General features: G+C 38.7%; 4 protein-coding genes across 4 annotated transcripts in view; 2 read left to right on the forward strand and 2 right to left on the reverse strand.

The window, feature by feature from the left end:
- LOC105312346 (mucin-17-like) overlaps positions 1–4103 on the reverse strand; it is a 4663-nt gene extending 560 nt beyond the window's left edge. Inside the window, exons 1-8 of the mRNA XM_019995174.1 lie at positions 3739–4103; positions 3637–3683; positions 3413–3589; positions 3008–3258; positions 2765–2960; positions 2610–2665; positions 2377–2541; positions 5–2293 (exon numbers count right to left, since the gene is read on the reverse strand). Of these exons, the coding sequence (XP_019850733.1) occupies positions 5–2293; positions 2377–2541; positions 2610–2665; positions 2765–2960; positions 3008–3258; positions 3413–3589; positions 3637–3683; positions 3739–3953 (3396 nt within the window). The 5' untranslated portion in view covers positions 3954–4103. The remainder of the gene's footprint in view (positions 1–4; positions 2294–2376; positions 2542–2609; positions 2666–2764; positions 2961–3007; positions 3259–3412; positions 3590–3636; positions 3684–3738) is intronic.
- A 35-nt stretch (positions 4104–4138) lies between these two features.
- On the forward strand, positions 4139–8916 carry LOC100641335 (apoptotic chromatin condensation inducer in the nucleus-like). The gene is made up of 11 exons (XM_019995148.1): positions 4139–4298; positions 4386–5804; positions 5852–5891; positions 5942–6030; positions 6199–6443; positions 6731–6885; positions 7043–7215; positions 7275–7382; positions 7442–7643; positions 7700–7812; positions 8544–8916. Exons 1-11 carry the CDS (start codon positions 4182–4184, stop codon positions 8757–8759), a joined length of 2877 nt encoding a protein of 958 aa, XP_019850707.1. The 5' UTR covers positions 4139–4181; the 3' UTR covers positions 8760–8916.
- Positions 8917–8947: 31 nt separating this feature from the next.
- LOC105312348 (VPS9 domain-containing protein 1-like) lies at positions 8948–13200 on the forward strand. The gene is made up of 16 exons (XM_011404930.2): positions 8948–9067; positions 9120–9198; positions 9521–9783; positions 9935–10017; positions 10118–10238; positions 10302–10364; positions 10452–10504; positions 10556–10631; positions 10677–10768; positions 10815–10954; positions 11008–11520; positions 11611–11740; positions 11994–12102; positions 12189–12394; positions 12462–12566; positions 12953–13200. Exons 1-16 carry the CDS (start codon positions 8975–8977, stop codon positions 13032–13034), a joined length of 2208 nt encoding a protein of 735 aa, XP_011403232.2. The 5' UTR covers positions 8948–8974; the 3' UTR covers positions 13035–13200.
- Positions 13116–18032, reverse strand: LOC109581222 (uncharacterized). Its single transcript, XM_019995146.1, has 15 exons — positions 17911–18032; positions 17763–17840; positions 17564–17690; positions 16426–17504; positions 16315–16377; positions 16087–16264; positions 15705–16008; positions 15453–15655; positions 15290–15401; positions 14366–14507; positions 14104–14312; positions 13912–14050; positions 13725–13849; positions 13538–13662; positions 13116–13468 (listed from the first exon to the last, which is right to left on the reverse strand). The coding sequence occupies exons 1-15, from the start codon at positions 18010–18012 to the stop codon at positions 13272–13274; spliced, it is 3183 nt and encodes a 1060-aa protein (XP_019850705.1). The 5' UTR covers positions 18013–18032; the 3' UTR covers positions 13116–13271.
- Between the last annotated feature and the right edge of the window lie 66 nt (positions 18033–18098).

Raw genomic sequence — 18098 nt, forward strand, 5'->3', positions numbered from 1 at the left:
TGGCTTGAAACGAGAGATTAGGAGTGGACCTACCAGACAAAGAGAGAGACGTGTTGCTAGGAGACAGAGAGAGGTGATAATGAGACTCTGAATTAGTAGGAGACGAGGACAAGGAAAGAACCGGTTGGACTGGTTTAACAGGTTTAGATAATAGCAAGTGATTAACAGTGTCATCGTTAGACTGGAAAGCGGTAGAACTTAAAAGAGGAGTAGTAAGAGTGGGAGGAGGAATGGGCGGAGAAGTAACTGATGAAGTAACTGTTACACCACTAGAAACTGTTAATGGAGGAGCAGAAGAGAAAGGAGAGTATTGTGAAGAGGCTGAGAAGGAGGGAGGAAGGGACGAGAGAGAGAGAATAGAAGGAGAGGGTGAAACAGCAGTAGGATGAATAAGAGGAATAGTAGAAGATAATGGAAGACTCGCAGTCAATGAAGAAGATGATGAGAAATGAGAAGTTGATGCAATCACAGTAACTGATGGGGATAGACCAACAGGAGAAGATACAGCAGCCATTGATACTGTAGCAGCCATTGATGCTGTAGCAGTCATTGGTGCTGTAGCAATAGAAGAAACATTAGGAAAAGAAGAAACAAGAGACTGAGTAGAGATTGAAATACATGTACATGTTGGTACAGGAGAGGTTAATGAAGAAGGAGGAGGTAATGGAGCTGAAGATTTCTTTGGAGTATCCATTGCAGCTGGAGACTGAGTTATGGTATCATTATCAGTAGTAGTGTCTGAGTCTCTGCCTCCTTTGATTGACTGAGCTACCGGTATAAACTCAGGGAGGACAGAACTAGGAGATGAGGGAGGAGACGGAGTTATAGAAAAAGAGGAAGAAGACTTTATATTAGGAGGAGGACTAGCCACACTGGCCTGAGGGAAGTGTTCTGAGAGTAATGCTTTTAAAGAAGTACCAATATCATAAATAGCCTCTTTCTCTTTGCTCCCTCCATCTTTATCATTGATCAGTGATAACTGGTCCAGTTGATGACTGATCATGTGACTATCATGTGGTGACTCGGAGTTTAAAGCTATGATCACAGGAGGGGTCTGAAGTTGCTTAGTGAGGACTGGGTCCGGAGAAGAAAATATTGACACCTTATCTGTCACTGGGTCTGGTTCAGTGACAGCTTGTGATGAAGGTCCATTATTATTACTAATGTCCGGAACTAGTAATGATTGTTTTATAATTGCTGGGTCCGGTGATGATGAGCCTCTGTTATCATTTTCATTGTGGGCATGGTGAGTAGGTGGGGTCTCACTTGCATTCTTGAGTGAAGAGAGGAAAATGTTAATATTGAGACGAGTTGAATCAAGTCTTGACCTGATCTCAGCCACTTTACTAGCCCTGGCCTCTTCCGTTGGTGAGGGCGTGGCTTCATGTGAAGAGGAGGAGTCATGATCAGATAAGACTAAAGGTGTAATTTTTGGAGAAGAGAGAGGAGGAGAATCAGGAGGAGTCCCACTAGGAGACACAGAAGACAAGGACCTCTTGAGAGGAGACGCAAACGACACTTTAGCAACCGACTTCACAGTAAACTCCTGTGCTCCATTTTCATCCAGTTTGGTCTCAGACAACAAGTCAGTACTGGCACTAACAGGTAGAGTATTATTAGAAGGAGTGGGAGGATTAGATGAAGGAACAACACTCACTAGACTCTTCTCTTCGTCGGTCTTAGGCAGGACCTGCGTCAGCTCATAAAGATTATCTATTTCATTTGAGAGAAGTGACGGAGTCGGGAAAGAGGAGAGCCCAGTGGTCGTTAGGAGGTTCTGCAGTCTTGAAGGAGCTGGAGTTACCGGAAGAGACGAGACAGTAGAGAGAAGCAACGTTGAGGCTTCATCAGTCACTCCAGGACCGTCTGATTTCACTAAATAACACGACGGTATGTCAGGAGGAGGCGTGGCCACACTACTGGATGCAGTCTCACTATCTTTTTCATCAGACGTGGGTGTGACTGATCGCTCCCTTTCCCCTCCCCCTTCAGAGGTGAGAGGAGTCTTTAATAATCCGTTTAGATTCAGAGGAGGCACATGCATGGGGAGTGGTGACTCACTCAATGCCTGCTGTGAAACAGTCAATGGTGATAACAAGAGAGACGAGGCTGGAACACTGGTTACTGGAACACTGGTTACTGGAGCACTGGACGATGGAATGCTGGTCACTGGAGCACTGGACGATGGTGGGACAGAAGAGGAAGAGGTCGATGAGAGTGGTACTTGTTGTGGACTGGTTGCTATGAATCTGCTAGGGGGACTCACAATGACTTGATTGTCTGCGAAAATTGGCTAGAAAAATAATAAAATAATATGTAAATTATAGAAACTTTTACTACCATAAACAATTTTCCCTTCCACTCTCTCTTTCCTACTCTTTGCAGTGATATGACTCTGTCTGGTAACAGTTCTCCTCCAAGTGGAAAACTTTTCCCTCGAAAATACGTCAGTATTGACTCCTCCCCTCCATCAGAATTAGTCACATGACTTGAGTTATCAGACGGTATCGTAAATGTCCCTTGCAAACTACTGTGTGTGGTCTGTTAGTAATGCATGTATGTACATGTACATGATGTGAATAAATAAACAAATGCAATGTTATAAATACCTTTGTGAATAAAGACATTTCTTCTTCTTCCTTCTTTAAATCAGAGAGAAAAGATTCTAAAGGAGAGAAAAGCTGTAATTAATTACAAAATAAAAATAAAATTATTTATCATTACTATTATTAATGTCAATTATATATCCTATTGTAGTTCTTACCTTTATCTTGCTCCTGGAAATCAAACTCATCGCAAGTTTGATCGCTTCCAGAATCAAACGGGTTCTCTATCTTTGATCTTTGTCCCTCAACAATAAAACCCACTCCTTCCTCCTCCTCCTCGCTGTGACTGCTGAAAACTGTATCACAGTTCACTGTATCGGTGGGTGTGGTTGGTACAAGATATGGCAAGAGATCCTGTGATGCATAAAAATTATCCTTTTTCTTTCTTTTCTCTAACTTACAGCATTGACATCACTCTCCTCCTCCTCCTCTTCTTCCTTCACTGTTGATAAGCTCTGGTTGTTTGTGTTCTCAGCCACGCCCAAAACAGACGGAGCAGATCCAGCAGCTAAACTCATTCCAATACTATCATTGTTCATTCCCATGCTCCTATCATTAGGAATGGGCACGTGAGATAACAAACTAAACTCGGCTGCTTCTCTCATAAGAGTCGGCTCCATCTCATCATTAATGTATTGAACACTCTTAGGATCTAACAAACAAAAAATAGTAATATACCAGAGCACCACTATAAATAGTAACACGGTGCTAAAAGTAGCAACATGCTACTATAAACAGTGACAAGATGCAAGTAACATGATACTAATAATAACAACGAGATGACATGATGCTCAATACATGCTTACCCTCATTAATTGATTCATTGTCTTCCTTAGAGTTTAAGGATTGAGAGGTGGCCGAATAATGAAGATTAAAGTCACTAACTCCTCCCGCCATTGAAGAGGCTGCAGAAGGATGAGGAAGAGTAGTGACGGTAGAAGGAGCAACGGATTGCGGAGAATTAAGAAACTTCAAAGAATTAGCTGAAAAAAAGAAATCACATGTATTTTTAGATAAATATAATATTTACCATCAATATCTTGTGATAACCTTCCACTTATGTCTCCATTACTGTCTCTGTAAAAAAATCAAAAATTTTGTAATTAAATAAAATAATTATAAATACAAGAACCTGGTATTAGGTGGCAATGTTGGTTCACTCAGGAAAGATCCTCCATCACTTCCAGTAGGATGAGTACCAGCACTGTGGCCACCATGATGAGAGGAGGGAGAGAGAGAGGGGAGTGGAGGCTCTTTTATTGCTGTGGAAAAAGCCTTTGGCGTTCCTATGTCGAGCAGCGAGTGACCTTGAAGAGTTATCTCTCCTTTACTGGTTGGATCTACCATTTTATAAAAAAGAATTAAAGAAAGAGACACATGAAGAGAGAAGAGAAATTCTTAGTTCTTATAAACAAATGGCGGGATTTGGAGGCAAGATCACGTGATAATTCTAACAGGACACGTGGGAATGCGTGTGCAGGTCACGTGATGATTTGTACCGAAACCACGCCTTTTAGCTCAGCCCTGTAATTTAAAAAAATCACGTGATCTCTTGCACGTGTTACTTAAAACAAAATGGCGTCCAAGGCATATGTATCATCAATGACTGTGGCGGAACTTACCTCAGAGTTGAAGAAAAGAGGACTCAATTGCAGGGGAAAGAAGAAAACGCTACAAAACAGACTAGAACAAGTAATGAAAAGCAATACTTATACCAAAATAGACAATAATAAACCTGGGTAGCCATCTTTAATAATAATTGTCTTGTTTTATTGGTAGGCGCTATATGAAGAAGAGAATAGTGAAACTAGCTCTGAAGGGAATGATGAAGCCACAATACGAGCTGCATCAGCAGTTATCAATCAACTAGCTGGTAACAACAGCACTAGCGATGATGGGGGAGGGGCTTTTGCAAACGACGAAGAATCTTTAATCGTATCTATAGATCGCTCTAGAAAGTCCTCGTCAGATCAGCCTAGCATCACCGTAGAGCAGAGCAATGGAGAGAGAGAAGAGGAGGAGAAGATGGCAGAGGGAAAGGAAAAACTAAATGAAAATGAAAACGAACCAAATGCACAAAAACTTAAAACTTCTTCAGTCACAGAACCACTTGATGCTGCAATGCCACCTCACGTCTCCCCCACTGTAGTCTCCCCTACCGCTAAAGACGCTGGAACTCCACCCACCATTCCTTCAATATCGGTAGCCGCTCCTCCTACTGCCAGTCAATCAGGAGCTGATACTCCTCTAACGGCCACGCCTAGTAAAGCATTCATAGCATCAATAGGATCCCCTTTATATGGGGGAGATGGCAGAGAGTCGGAGAGCGAAGTAAACAGTATAGCTGTGGAGCCTCCCTCTCCTAATAGAGACGAAATTAGCTTTGCAGTCGACGAGCAGTCATTTCGTGCTGATGAAACCGCACCTCTTTCTGGACCAGCCACGCCTACCTTGTCTCACGCCACCGAAGAAGTGGGAGTGGTCTTGTTGGAGACTAAAACATTTGGCAAAGATGAGAGTATGGAGGAAGAAATAAAAGAGAAAGAGCCAACAATTGAGGAAGAGAAGGAAGGAGGAGGAGGAGACGAGATTAAAGAAGAAGAAAAAGAGAAAGAAATATTACCAGAAGAAGAGAATAATGGTGGAACCGAAGCAGTACATGAAGAGAAGGACATTAACACTGAGAATAAAGAAGACACCATAATAACTGGAGACAGAGGAGATATTATTAATACTGGGGAAACCATTGCCACTGGAGAAGACACAATTAATAATAAAGGAGAAGACACAGAGGAAACCATGAACACTGGAGACATTGAAGAGGCTATTGATACTGGAGAGACCATTACTACTGGGGATTTAGAGGAAAGTAATGAAGGAGGGAATGTGAGTGGCAAAGAAGGAGAGAAAGAAGAAGAGGGAGGTGGAATAGGTATGGTGAGTTTGGTAGGTGAGAATAACCATGAAGCTTCTGAACAAGTTGATCTTGTAGTCTCTACTGATCTTAACGATGAGGAACTCTCTGACTTTCCTTCCACACAGAAAGAACCTCAAGACGCTGGAGCCTCTCTTAGTCCGGCCGAGAAAAGGGAGGGGTCAGTAGGTGTGGCCAGTAACGATAGTAGTGATATGTCTAGTAGAAAAAGACAAAGCTCAGTTACTGAGGATAATGAAGCTGAAAAAAAGACTATTATTGATGTAAGTATGATAATAATTATTTTTATTGTTATCTATGTTGTTTTCAGAGCTCCAAAAGGAGGCGAATATCGACCTCACCACCAAAAAGTAAGTTTAAATAAACCTCTGGCTGGTAGCTATTATTTTCAACCTCTTAGAGTTACCGGAGAGACGGAGAAGGTGGGGCTCTAGCACAAGTCAAACACCAACCACTACTCAACCACCAATCAGCTCTGAGACACTAGAGGTATAGGAATTAAGAAAGAATAATGCATTATTATAAATAAGAGAATAATGCATTAAAAGGAATATAAATTAGCAGTTAGTTAGCACAAGAATCTGTACTCAAGTGTGACCCTGTAATATTTAATTACTAGCATCAAGTGATTCTCTCCATTTGTATTTTAATTTTTAGACAATTATTCCAGAGGAAGTAAAAGAAGAAGTAACGGCCGAATCAACTTCGATAGAACTGATGATCACCGGAGAGGAAGGAGAGGGAATTGATGTTAATATCTCCTCACCTACTGCTCCACAGCAACCTCAAGGGGAGCCCAGTGAAGATATGGAGGTTGGGGTGACAGGGAGGGAGGGAGACGATGAAAGAGGAGGAGACAAACAAGATGATGAAGATATTGTTGACCTTGGAAAGGAAGAAAGGTTAGGTGCATGTCTATAAGCAAACCCAACAGCTAGCACACTTTATGAACTGATCATATTGAGCTATGGTGGTCTTTATGGTACATGCAATTTTTTAAGCAGCTTTAAAAACTTTTTAAAATCCAATTTTGATTAGAATCTGTTCAAACTTCATATTCAACATTAGAACATGTATATGTATCAGGAAAAATTATTAAAATGGAGAATTCTCTCTTAGTGATATTTGAGGGAATTTTTGAGAAACTTTCAAAAAGAGGTTATTATATTATTGTTATTTTTCTTATTAGTTCACTTATTGATGAGTATGAGAAGGAATGGCAAGAGAAGGAGAGAGAGAAGGAGCTCCAGAAGAGAGAGATAGGGCGTGCTAGGAGAGAACTAATGGAGTCTAAGAAAGGGACGGAGATAAAGATCTTTGAGGAACCAAAGAAGAAAGAAATAAGTAAGACATGCTATTGGAGCACCTCTTGTGTTCACTGTTCACATTGCACTGAAATTCACATAATGTGAACAGGTTCCATTACTATTGGTTTCTGCAATACATGTACATGTATATTTATCAGTTTGTGCAATATTTTGATTATTTTTTTATTTTGCAGTTAAGATTCATTCTCCGAGTCCTCCTCGCAATCCTCCGTCTCGTATCCTCCATGTTGAAAACCTCAAGAGACCCTTCACTTTGCTACAGCTGAAGGATTTCCTCCAGGAAGACGGCCCAATGATTGAAGGAGGTTTCTGGACTAACAAAATAAAATCACACTGCATTGCAATTGTGAGCAAAAAAAACAGGATTCATATCCATGATATTAAATGCTTCATTTCTCCTCCTAGTTCACATCCACAGAAACAGCTGTTGCTGCCAGGGCCAGAATGCATGGGCTGAAATGGCCCTCCATTAACCCTCAGCACTTGAAAGTTGATTTTCTCAGCAATCAAGAGGTAAAGTAGAAGCACCTGCTTTATTTACTGTGTCTTTTTCCCCTCCTCTTTTTTTCCAGGTAGCTCAGGTTAGTGAGGGCTGTCTTGTCATTGATTCAAGGTCTCCAACACCACCTGCTCCTCCTGCTGCTGGTGTTACTCCAGCTCCTCCTCCTCCTGCTGCTGCTGGGGCTGAAAGAAGTGCTGAGAAGAAAATCAAAGAAGCAAACAAAGTTAGAAGTGACAAAAAGCAAATTATTGTCACAGAGAATAAAAAGGAAGGTTAGTTTGTACTGTTGTACTTCAATTAATTCTTTTTAAAAAATTTTGTCCTTCAGAAGTTAAGGCTCCTCAAAAAGCAGACGAGAAACCGACTCGGATGTTAGATGATCTTTTTCGTAAGACTAAGACCACACCACCTTTATATTGGATGCCTTTATCAAAAGAAGAGGTCAGTTATTTGTTTCTTATTAATAATAGCTGTAGCATAAATTCAAAATACATGTAGTTTTGCAATTACATGTACATATGTTCAAAATTATGCCGTGTTTTCATTAGTTGGCCTCAGAAATAGGACTTTCCCTGTCTTGCAATAAAAGGCAAATGTCTCGTCATTGTTCTTTTTTTTCATCATATTGCCCCCATAACTTTGGATTCTTTTCATAATGTTTTGCTGTCATCACTGTCTCTTCAAGGGGCACTGCTTTCTCCTTGTGTCTGGTATGATCTGATGCTGGAGCCTGGCTATCATCATATGACACTAGTCTTAAAGTACTGCCATTTAAAAACTCTTTGAGGCTACACGATCTGACTCTGGTGTGTTGATACCAGTGTATCCAATCAGTTATGGTCTCTCTTATCCCACTGGTAGCAAAGTGTATCACTTCATAGTTGTCTTCTCCTATGTATATGCCATGCTTGGGATGCCTATAGAAAAATGCTGAATAGCAGTAGATGTGATCTCCTGGTTTGAGATCTTTTTCATCTACTGCATGAGAAAGATCTCCAACTCTATCCTTTGAATCATCATTAGTTGAATTCTTGTTGCCCATTTTTTAGTATAGTCTGCAGTTTATTTTGCTGGTTGGAATTGACAGGCTTGCTTATGAATAATATTTTTAGTGTCTTTGAATTTTATTATAATCATTGTCTGCTTAACTTGTTTTATTTTTTCTATTTTAGATTGATCGTAATGAGGCTGAAAGAAAAGAGAGGGAGATGGAAAGAGAGAAACGAAGAGAAGAGAGAAGGAAGGAGTTAGAGGAAGAGGCTGCCGAGAGAAGAGAGAAAAGAAACAGAGAGGAGAGAGACAGGAGACGGCGTCACTCGAGATCACGATCGCCTAGACGATCCCGCTCTCCTCGTAGGAGCTCTAGGAGTCCAAGACGACGCTACTAGTTCAATACTTATGTGAAATAAAAGCAGAAGAAACTCTGTTACATACATACGCTCATACTCTCTTTATCTCTCTCTCTCTCTCAGTCATCTTTATTTTTTGAAGTTTTTGTTATTCTCCTTAAAAATGATAACTAGTATATCTCTGTATACTTTAAAACTAAAGAAACCCAAAGGAATCCGTATTTGTCATCCCCGTATATTAACTCGAGGAAAACATGGCTGCCGGTCAGCAGCAGCAAAGTCCACTCGGGGTCATTTTTCAAACTATCAAGCAAGCCCAGGAAGAGGATGGAGCTAAGAATGAACTGGTAAGGAACCTAGTAAAGGTTATTGGCCTAATCATGGCTTGTAATCCTTCAGGAGGCTCACCAGAGATACCTCTCAGCGGTGCAGTACATATCAGTGCTCCTGCAGCAGCAGATACAGATACAGAATTCTTGTTAGTCTACATATCATAACGTAGGAATTTGTCGTCAGAATCAGCTCAAACTTTTTACATAGCATACAAGGGCATTAATGAAAATGAATATAAAATGGGGAGTGTTTCAGAACTGATTCTTTAATAGTAACTATTGTAGATACATGCATCGAAGTCATAGCTACAATTAGCTATTTGTCAACTCTTGCTATGCAGTGGCTTCTATGTTCCCCTTATTGATAATTGAAAACACCCAAACTAAAAGTACTACTAGTATATATTTGTTTAAAATAACACGTGATATATTTGTTTTTGTAATAAAGTGTCTGTTCTCTTCTTCTAGCTTCTCTTTCTCCTCAGAAAACCTTACAACTATTCACAATGGCAAAGCATTGTCTCGAACAAGCAGAGGCACTGTACAATACATCAGTCAAGGAGAACAGACGATTAAAAGGGAAGCCACCTCTTCTCAGCTCTGTGTCATTGCCCTCTGTTCCAGTTCCATCCCCTACTCTACCAGGAAGGGAGTCTCCAGTTGCTAGTGGATGTGGTAGAGGTACAGGAAGAGGAAGGGGAGGGGGAGGACCACTTCGATCAAACTCATTTGTAAGTATATATCTACAGTACACTTCTATCAACAGTGATTGTTTATAAAAGGATGTAATTTATTTTAAACTGTAATTATACTGCCACAATTAAATTGAAGCCTGGTATATGTTAACTGATGAACGTGTTATGTTATTCTTTTATGCCATAGGGACTCAATACGGGCCCCAGTGGTACACATCCTAATGCACCAAGATCATCAAGTGTGGGACAAAAAAAACCTCCAACTGTTAAGTAAATATTGCCAGTTTTAATCTTTTAAAATGTTTTCATTCCTCTCTCTTTCTCTCTGTCTCTGTCTCTCTCTGTCTCTCTGTCTCTCTCTCTCTCTCAGGGCATTGCATACGATATCTCCTATGGAAGCTGCCAGAAGAGAAAACATGCATTTGATGGTCCAGTATCAAACTGCACTTAGGAATAATCCTAACATGAGCATAAGAGGAAGCCAGAATCTGGTATATACATGTACTTGCATACTTTTGTTGCTATTATGTCTCTCTCTCTCTTTCCTTTAATAGAGTTTGAATTACCTCAGGAGGTTAGAGGAAAACTTGAGTCTAGCAAGGCAGACAGAGAAATCTGTATCCATCTTGTCTTAATTTATGCACAGATCTATCATTATTGTTATTATTTCACTAGTCAGAGTTTAATCTTTAACTTTGATTTAGATGGCAAATAAATTGAGACAGAGAGAAATTCGTCTTCAAGAAGAGGCTCAAAAGTAATAATTTTTTTTTCAATTAAATTATTGCCATTAAATTTTATTTATTAGACTAAAAGTGAGATCAATTGATTCATTGACTGCAGAACAACTACGAGAAGAAGTGATTCAGTTTGAAAATGGAAAAGCAAGTGCTTTGATTTCTCTTACTCGTTCATTCTTTTTCTTAAAGGCTAAATTTAATGGATTGAAACAAGCTCTTTCATCTGATAATTGTGACAATACGACCAATTTAGTTGTGAATTTAATTCATGAAGTTTTAAAGTATACAATTAACAGATTTTCTATTTCAATTGTTCTCTTTTCTCAGTACAACAGATCACCCTCTCCGTAGGCTATTTGGCGAGTCTCAGTACAACATCATCCAAATACTGCAGCCAGTTGTGAGGGAGATTGAGAGATCCGGTTGCACTGACTTACCTAAATTAAACATAACTCAAATTCAAAAAGGTATATAGCTCTTGTGAATATTCACTTATACTAATGAGCCTCTTTCTCTCAAGATTGTACAGATCCTTCTCCGTCTTCTTCGCTGCATGAGCAAAGAGAGTCACCTAAAGTCCATAGCAGACCTCACTCAGTTTCTGCTCCAGAGGACATTAAATTGGCTCAAGTCAGAACCCAGGCTCCCGGACATTTTGAAAACACATCCCCAGTGATGTCACCTTCCTCCACTGGAAGCAGCAGTAATGCAGAGGAGATTGAGGAAAGAGTTGAAGATGAGGACTTAAAAACTATGCCTGACTTCAAAACAATAAGGCAAGATGATGATGATGATGATGATGATGATGAGTTTGAGACGTTGAAAGCAAATCAAGATGAAGAAGGACTCAGTACAATGAAGTCAGAGAGAGGAAGAGATGAGGAGACAGAGGAGGAGGATGAAGTGATATTTCCATCATTGTTACCATTATCCTGTACTCCATTATTCGGTGACAAAGACAAGATAGAGTCCCTTGCTTTAAAGTTTGAGGGACTCCTTGAAGAAACTGTCAAACTAATTCACAGTGCTTTGAGTAAGTACACACCATACTCATGCACCTACTTCTCTCTCTCTCTCTCTCTCTCACTCACTCTCTCTCTCTCTCTCTTTCTCTCTCTCTCAGAGAAGATCATAACTTCATTTGTATCTATATACACTTCATTAAGCAGTAGGGATAATTACGATATATGCAAAACTGCAATCGAGTCGCTTTTCTTTCCAGCTATACTCCCAATGCTCACTTCACTATACAGGTCAGTTTTACAGTCTTGAATATCATAGTATATGCCAATGTACAGGTATATGCATTCTTTAATCTCAATGGTACGTGTAATTTTAATTGATTACATACAACCAACATCTGGTTGGTTTGCCAAGCAAATACTATTTGAAATCACTATTATGATAAGTGTGCTAATACTATTATGTATTGCAGTAGTGTGGAATGTACATTATTATTATTATTATTATTGTTTGTTGTTTTAAACATGAGTACTGTACTTGTAGGTGTTCTAAATATGCCAAAGAGTGTTCAGTTGCTGTTAATATGATGAAGCATGTCAACTCAACTCCTAAAGACATAGCAGTGAGGAAGAAGTACTGGCTTAATGACCAGGTCAAGATTTTAAAATTGTTTATTGTTATTATTACATGTATTATTATTATTGTTGTTGTTGTTGTTGTTGTTGTTGTTGTTGTTAGGCCATGCCTCCTTATTTGGCGGCAATTGAGCAGCTAAAGTCGTTGCCACGGTTACAGTGCCCCTCCCTCAAGTTGGATTGTCTAGTGACTCTCTCTAAAGTCATCGTTCAAACTATTGATGATTATTATTTCACCGGACACTTTTCTTTCTCTTCCTCTTCTTCCTCTTGCTCAGAAAAAGAGATAAACAAGGAAGACATTTCTGTGTAAGGATTACCTAGTAGAATTATATAAAACTTTTGATTTCTTCTTCCATTCCTCCCTGTCCCCCAGAGGTGTAGATGACCTATTGCCCATAATGACTTACATCATCATTCGCTCTGGTATGCCTCAGTTAGTCTCAGAATCTGCCATGCTACAAGAATTTGTTGATGAAAAGTAACTTAAGCCCAACATACACAGGGCAACATGTTGTATTCAACATGTTGCCTCGTGTGTGATAGCAAATTTGTTGCATGCAACATCCAAGCAACATGTTGCTTCAAGTTGAAAAATTTCAACTTCAAGCAGCATGTTGCTTCAAAACATCAAAGGTAACTAGGCAACACATAAGGAATGCAATAATAACTTCAGCCTTTTATTCATAATAATTATTATTATAAAAATAGCAAGCAACATGTTTCTCCTTTTGTTCAATAGTGTGCAACATGTTGCTTGATGTTGCATTCAACATGTTGCCCCGTGTATGTTGGGCTTTAAAGAGAGAGAGAAGATTATTTTATTACAGGGAGAGTTTTTATTTGTTCTTTTTTTCTTTTGTTTAGTTATTTAATGGGTGAGGAAGGATTTTGTCTTACAACCTTTGATACAGCACTCAGATATGTTGAGGTTATGTCAAGCAGTTAGTGGTGTCTCATTCTCCTCTTCTTCATTCGTTTTCTCTTTGTACTTTTACATTTTCACTTTTTACAAATTTAAGTTTGAACATTTTTTGCCTAAAATTCAAACTTTTCAAGTAGGCATCAGCAACAATGACATTATCTAATTAGAGAATTGAAATTGGTAATTTTAATTAATTATTATCCTATCCAGTTAAAAGCAAGAGCACATAATACTCTTGTTAATAGTTATGATTAGTAAGAGTCAGTGAACGTTAATAATATCTCGGGTTGATCTTCTGTTCATTCTTGAGGCCTTTGCTGAGTCTTTCAATCGTACTATTGTGGACTTTGTGAGCATCCTGTTGAAGGACGGCATGGGAACTGGTATCGGCTTATGCATTGAAATCGGTCTGACTAGCCGCAGACCTGTTTTGAGGGAGAAGGAAAGAATGCAGCCGTCTAAAGAGAAGGAAATAAATGTTCGTGTATAATAATATTCATCAAGATGTACTGAATGTATGTACGTACCAAGCATCATTTGACTATCATAGGAGTCAAGATTAGCGTTAAGGCCAGACCAACGACTATTAGAATCAAGTGAATGCATTGACGTTGTTGAATGCGTTTTAGGTGCCCAACGCCACAACAAAAACCTAAAAAATGCAAATAATTATTATTGATTAAAATTTGACAGTTTTGCTTTCTCTGAAACTACCTTTTCCAGTACATAATGAGAATAGCAAAAATATGAAGGGCAGCTTTGTGGAACAGACCACGTCCTACTGTCCCTTGATTTAAGTTGTCTAGTATCTCTGTAACTATCTCATTTGTTATGTTGATCTATAAGCAGAGAGTAAGAGGGTAATTCCAATTACATATTAATCAGTATTTTCATAGCATACCTGTACTCTGGGTGGTACGCTAGAATCTATGTAGCAGTTTACAATTGCGTGTGCTTTCTTGTGTATCATAATTTCATCTTCTGGTGTATAATTCCCGCTGTCTTTCGCAGCATTAATAACGTCTGCAATATCTTTAAACCTACCATGATTGATGCAATAAAATCTTGTATCATGCACTCTACATATATGTACCTTTCCACTTCAGCCCAGAAGCTAAGGTCACTCAATAGTTTAGTAACATTTACAACTCGGCGTCCAATCAGTTTCTTTCCTTTTCCAGACATGTCACCGTTCAATACTTCAATTGTTAGGAATTTTTTGAATAGACTCAGTGTCTTCGCTTCCATTAGACCTCGTCTAAATCCAACCACTGTCCTTACAAACACATGCCACATTGCTTTCTGAAAATTTAATGGTTTCAATATGCTTCAATTTTTTTATTTATTTTTCTCACTGTTTGATTCTTTGTGGCTCTAGCTTTTACATTAGTCTTTGAATCATCTCCTTTAAGTTTTGATGATTTACCTCTGCCTGATCTGCTGCTGTTCTCTTCATTGCCAAATTCTTCCAACAAAAACTTAATATACTCCGGAAACCTGTTGCAATAAATTTATATTAATAGAAAAGCAAAAAAGTCCATGGTTTTTCCAAAAAATTAATGGTTCCAAAATTACCTCAAATTTTTATTACATTTTCTAATACATATTGATGTCCTTATACTGTGTAGAAAGTTTGAGTCGATTTCGAGCTTAATTTTTCAAGTTATGGCCATTTTTATAAATGGGTCAATTTTTGAAAAATACCCAAGGCTATAGCCCATGGTTTTTTCTAAAAAATGGCTCCAAAATCACCCCCAATTTTTATTACATTTTCTGATACATATTGATGTCCTTATGCTTTGTAGAAAGTTTGAGCTGATTCCGATGAAAAATTTTCAAGTTATGACCATTTTTAAAAACGGGCCAATTTTTGAAAAATATCCAAGGCTATAATAGCCCATGGTTTTTTCCAAAAAAATGGCTCCGAAATCACCCTCAATTTTTATTACATTTTTTGATACATATTGATGTCCTTATGTTGTGTAGAAAGTTTGAGTCAATTCCGATAAAAAATTTTCAAGTTATGACCATTTTTAAAAAACGGGCTAATTTTTGAAAAATACCCAAGGCTATAGCCCATGGTTTTTTCCAAAAAATGGCTCCGAAATCACCCTCAATTTTTATTACATTTTCTGATACATATCAATGTCCTTATGCTTTGTAGAAAGTTTGAGCTGATTCCGATAAAAAATTTTTGAGTTATGAGCATTTTTAAAAAACAAGCCAATAATACATGTACACTGTACATACATTTACATTTGTAAATACTAATATTGTACCATTTTGATTCTAATAGTTTAGCAACTCCTTCTTGAGCATCCATTAATTGAAAAGGTGTTGGAAAATCTGTTGCTGAAACTTCAAGCACTGAGCTATCTTGACAATATGTACCTTTATAGTTAAAACAATTAAAAATTTTGGTAGTTTTATGAAAAAACTTACTCATATCAAGTGTTTCCTTAAAAAATCGTCTCATTATCCTTCGTATTTTAGTATTGCATAGTCTAGTGTCTCCAATCACGTCTTTCATGTCCTCAACTGCTAGCCAAAATACAATATTCACCTCAACTCCAATCCCGAGGGAACACAGGAAATGATAGAAGCACTCCAAGTGAGCCATACTCTTTAACATACTTTGAAAACTCCTGCAATAATGCAAGGCAATTTTAAAAATTAATTTTAATTTGAGCTTACTCTGGTACTGGAGGTTTTTTGCCAAGTACATCAGTCACTATTGCTGGTTTGCTGCAATACACTGTTTTCTTAGTGTGCCTCCTAGCTGACCTATAAGTTGATGTCTGTATAGTTGTGACCATTGGGGTCAGGGTCAGTCCTCTGTATGTTATTGGGCCTATGTCTCCTGGAGTTGGAACACGACTGCTACCTCTGTCCTTAAAACGAGGAAGGTTTCGCTTGTTTGCGGATGAAGGTCTTTCTCCCATTGGAACTGGCTGTGTATATATTTGCATTGAGAGACGAGATGGAAGTTGCAAAAGACCTATAATAATTATAACGTTGACAAACTTGCATTCAAACTAATCCAACAATAATTCATTGTACTATTACCACTATTTACCAGGGTTTTCAAGTAGCTCTGTGTATTCAACAGCCCTCCATATTTTCCTGATGCTGTGAGTATCAGCAGTGTCAAAAGTCAAAGGCAAGACTTCCTTGATTGATTGTGATTCTCTAAACAGTTGTGATTGCTCTCTTTGTATAGCCTCAGCAAGGTGACCAAGTTCCCTCCTAGTAACCTGAATGGACACACTACCATGATTCATAAATGATATTAATTTAAACTTACACATGAAACATGAAAAGAACTGTTATCATGCATCATGTATCTGATCCAATATTGCTCAAATTTCTATAAAGGTAATCAATAAGCTCACACCACATGCACATGCAACCTTACTTTACAAGTATAATCTTGTACTTCTAGTAGCAGGGAATGTCCCAGTCCTTTGGGTAGCATGATGTGCAGTTGTCGCTGCATTTCTGATGGAAGATCAACAAAGAAATCAGAGTTATCATCAATGTAAAGCTCTAGGAGTGATTCTAGATCTGCAGCTAATGGATAAGTTGAAAAGAGGCTAAGATAAGGGCAAATTGTGTCTGTGTCTATTTTGCTGACTCCATTATACCAACGCTTCATCTCATCTCTTGTCAGAATCAGCTCGGTTGATTGCCAGAACAAAAGAAAGTTTCTTGCTTGCGTTCTCTCTTCATCTCTCATTCTTGTAAAGAAATGCATCATTGGATTCCCGGCTGAGAAATTGCTACGGATTGATGCCTGTATGAATGGCATGAACTTCAAACTTCCTTGCTTTTGCTCTTTGGCAGGTTCTTTGCCGGCTTCTACCGAAGCTGAAAACAAATTCTGTGTGCTCTGACTAATGAGAGGCTTAACTTTCTCTTTCTTTTTCTTTTTCTTTGATTTTGGTGCTTTGCCTTGACCCTTTCCTGCTTCAGCTGACAGCAGCTTTCTTTCTACTTCTTGCCCAGGGACTGTTATCTCAACAGACTCGTCCCCATGGTCTATCATAGTTCCTTCTTGCAGCTCATTCAGCTCATCCTCTGTTTCTGAAGCACTATCGCTATCATTGTCTTCTTCGTTTTTCTTTTCGACTGCAGTCATGGCTGATTGAATTATGAGATACTGTTCATACCAGTATGTCTTAAGGAGAGCAAATAAGTCATCCTGCCACTTCAAAATATTTGCTATTTCCTCCTTAAGTGTTGAGGCCTCACAAGTTGCAAAGAGAATATCCTTACGCAGGTTGAGTTCAAGCTGAAAGGGAGCTCCATTTATGAGGAAAAGATCCTTCAATTGTGCCACTAGCTGTTTCTGCTGAGAAGCCGTTTCCATGAATTTGAGCCTCTCCATGCTAAACCAAAGCAGACAGTACGCTTCACCAGGACTGAAGCGAAGAAAGAGTATAAATTTTTGCAATTCTTTGGCTGTGCAAGGCTGGGCTGGGGCATGTCTATTACCTACAAAAAATAATTCACAATAATGGGCAAGCCGGGATTTTGCATTAACTTATGCTTACTGGTTGTTAATGGCTTGCTGTTTGTCAATTCATAGCAAAGCCTGTATCCATAGAATAGCTCTGATTTCCAAAAGAGAGGCAGTCTGTGACTGTATACCCATTGCCATACATTATGATGATCAACTTTCTATTTTGCAATCATTAATAATTATTATAATTATCACTGACTACTAAAATTAAAATTTCACTAATGACTAACTTGAAAGTTTGCTGATGGATAAGGACAAATATCAAAGTATTTAGAGACACTAGAATAACGAAAGCGTCTTGAAAATATCTGCAAAAATAATTTAAAATCTCTATGATCTCTTAGCAGTACAACTGTGCTGCACAACAAAGGCACTAACTGGTAGCTGAAGAAAAGTATTGAAATGGTCTTTGAAACAACAGTCTTCTGCAAGTAGTTTCCTGAACTCTTCAAATGTAGGGAACTGACTAGCAGCCGGCATGACAGCTACAGCAACTAGCCTCTCTGTCTCCACGCTAAAGAGATGCGTTTACCAGAGACAGCTCCCGCGAAAACGGACCAATCAGA

The sequence above is a fragment of the Amphimedon queenslandica genome, unplaced genomic scaffold (assembly GCF_000090795.2).
Source record: "Amphimedon queenslandica unplaced genomic scaffold, v1.1 AMPQUscaffold_13453, whole genome shotgun sequence".
Classification (NCBI taxonomy): Eukaryota; Metazoa; Porifera; class Demospongiae; order Haplosclerida; family Niphatidae; genus Amphimedon; species Amphimedon queenslandica.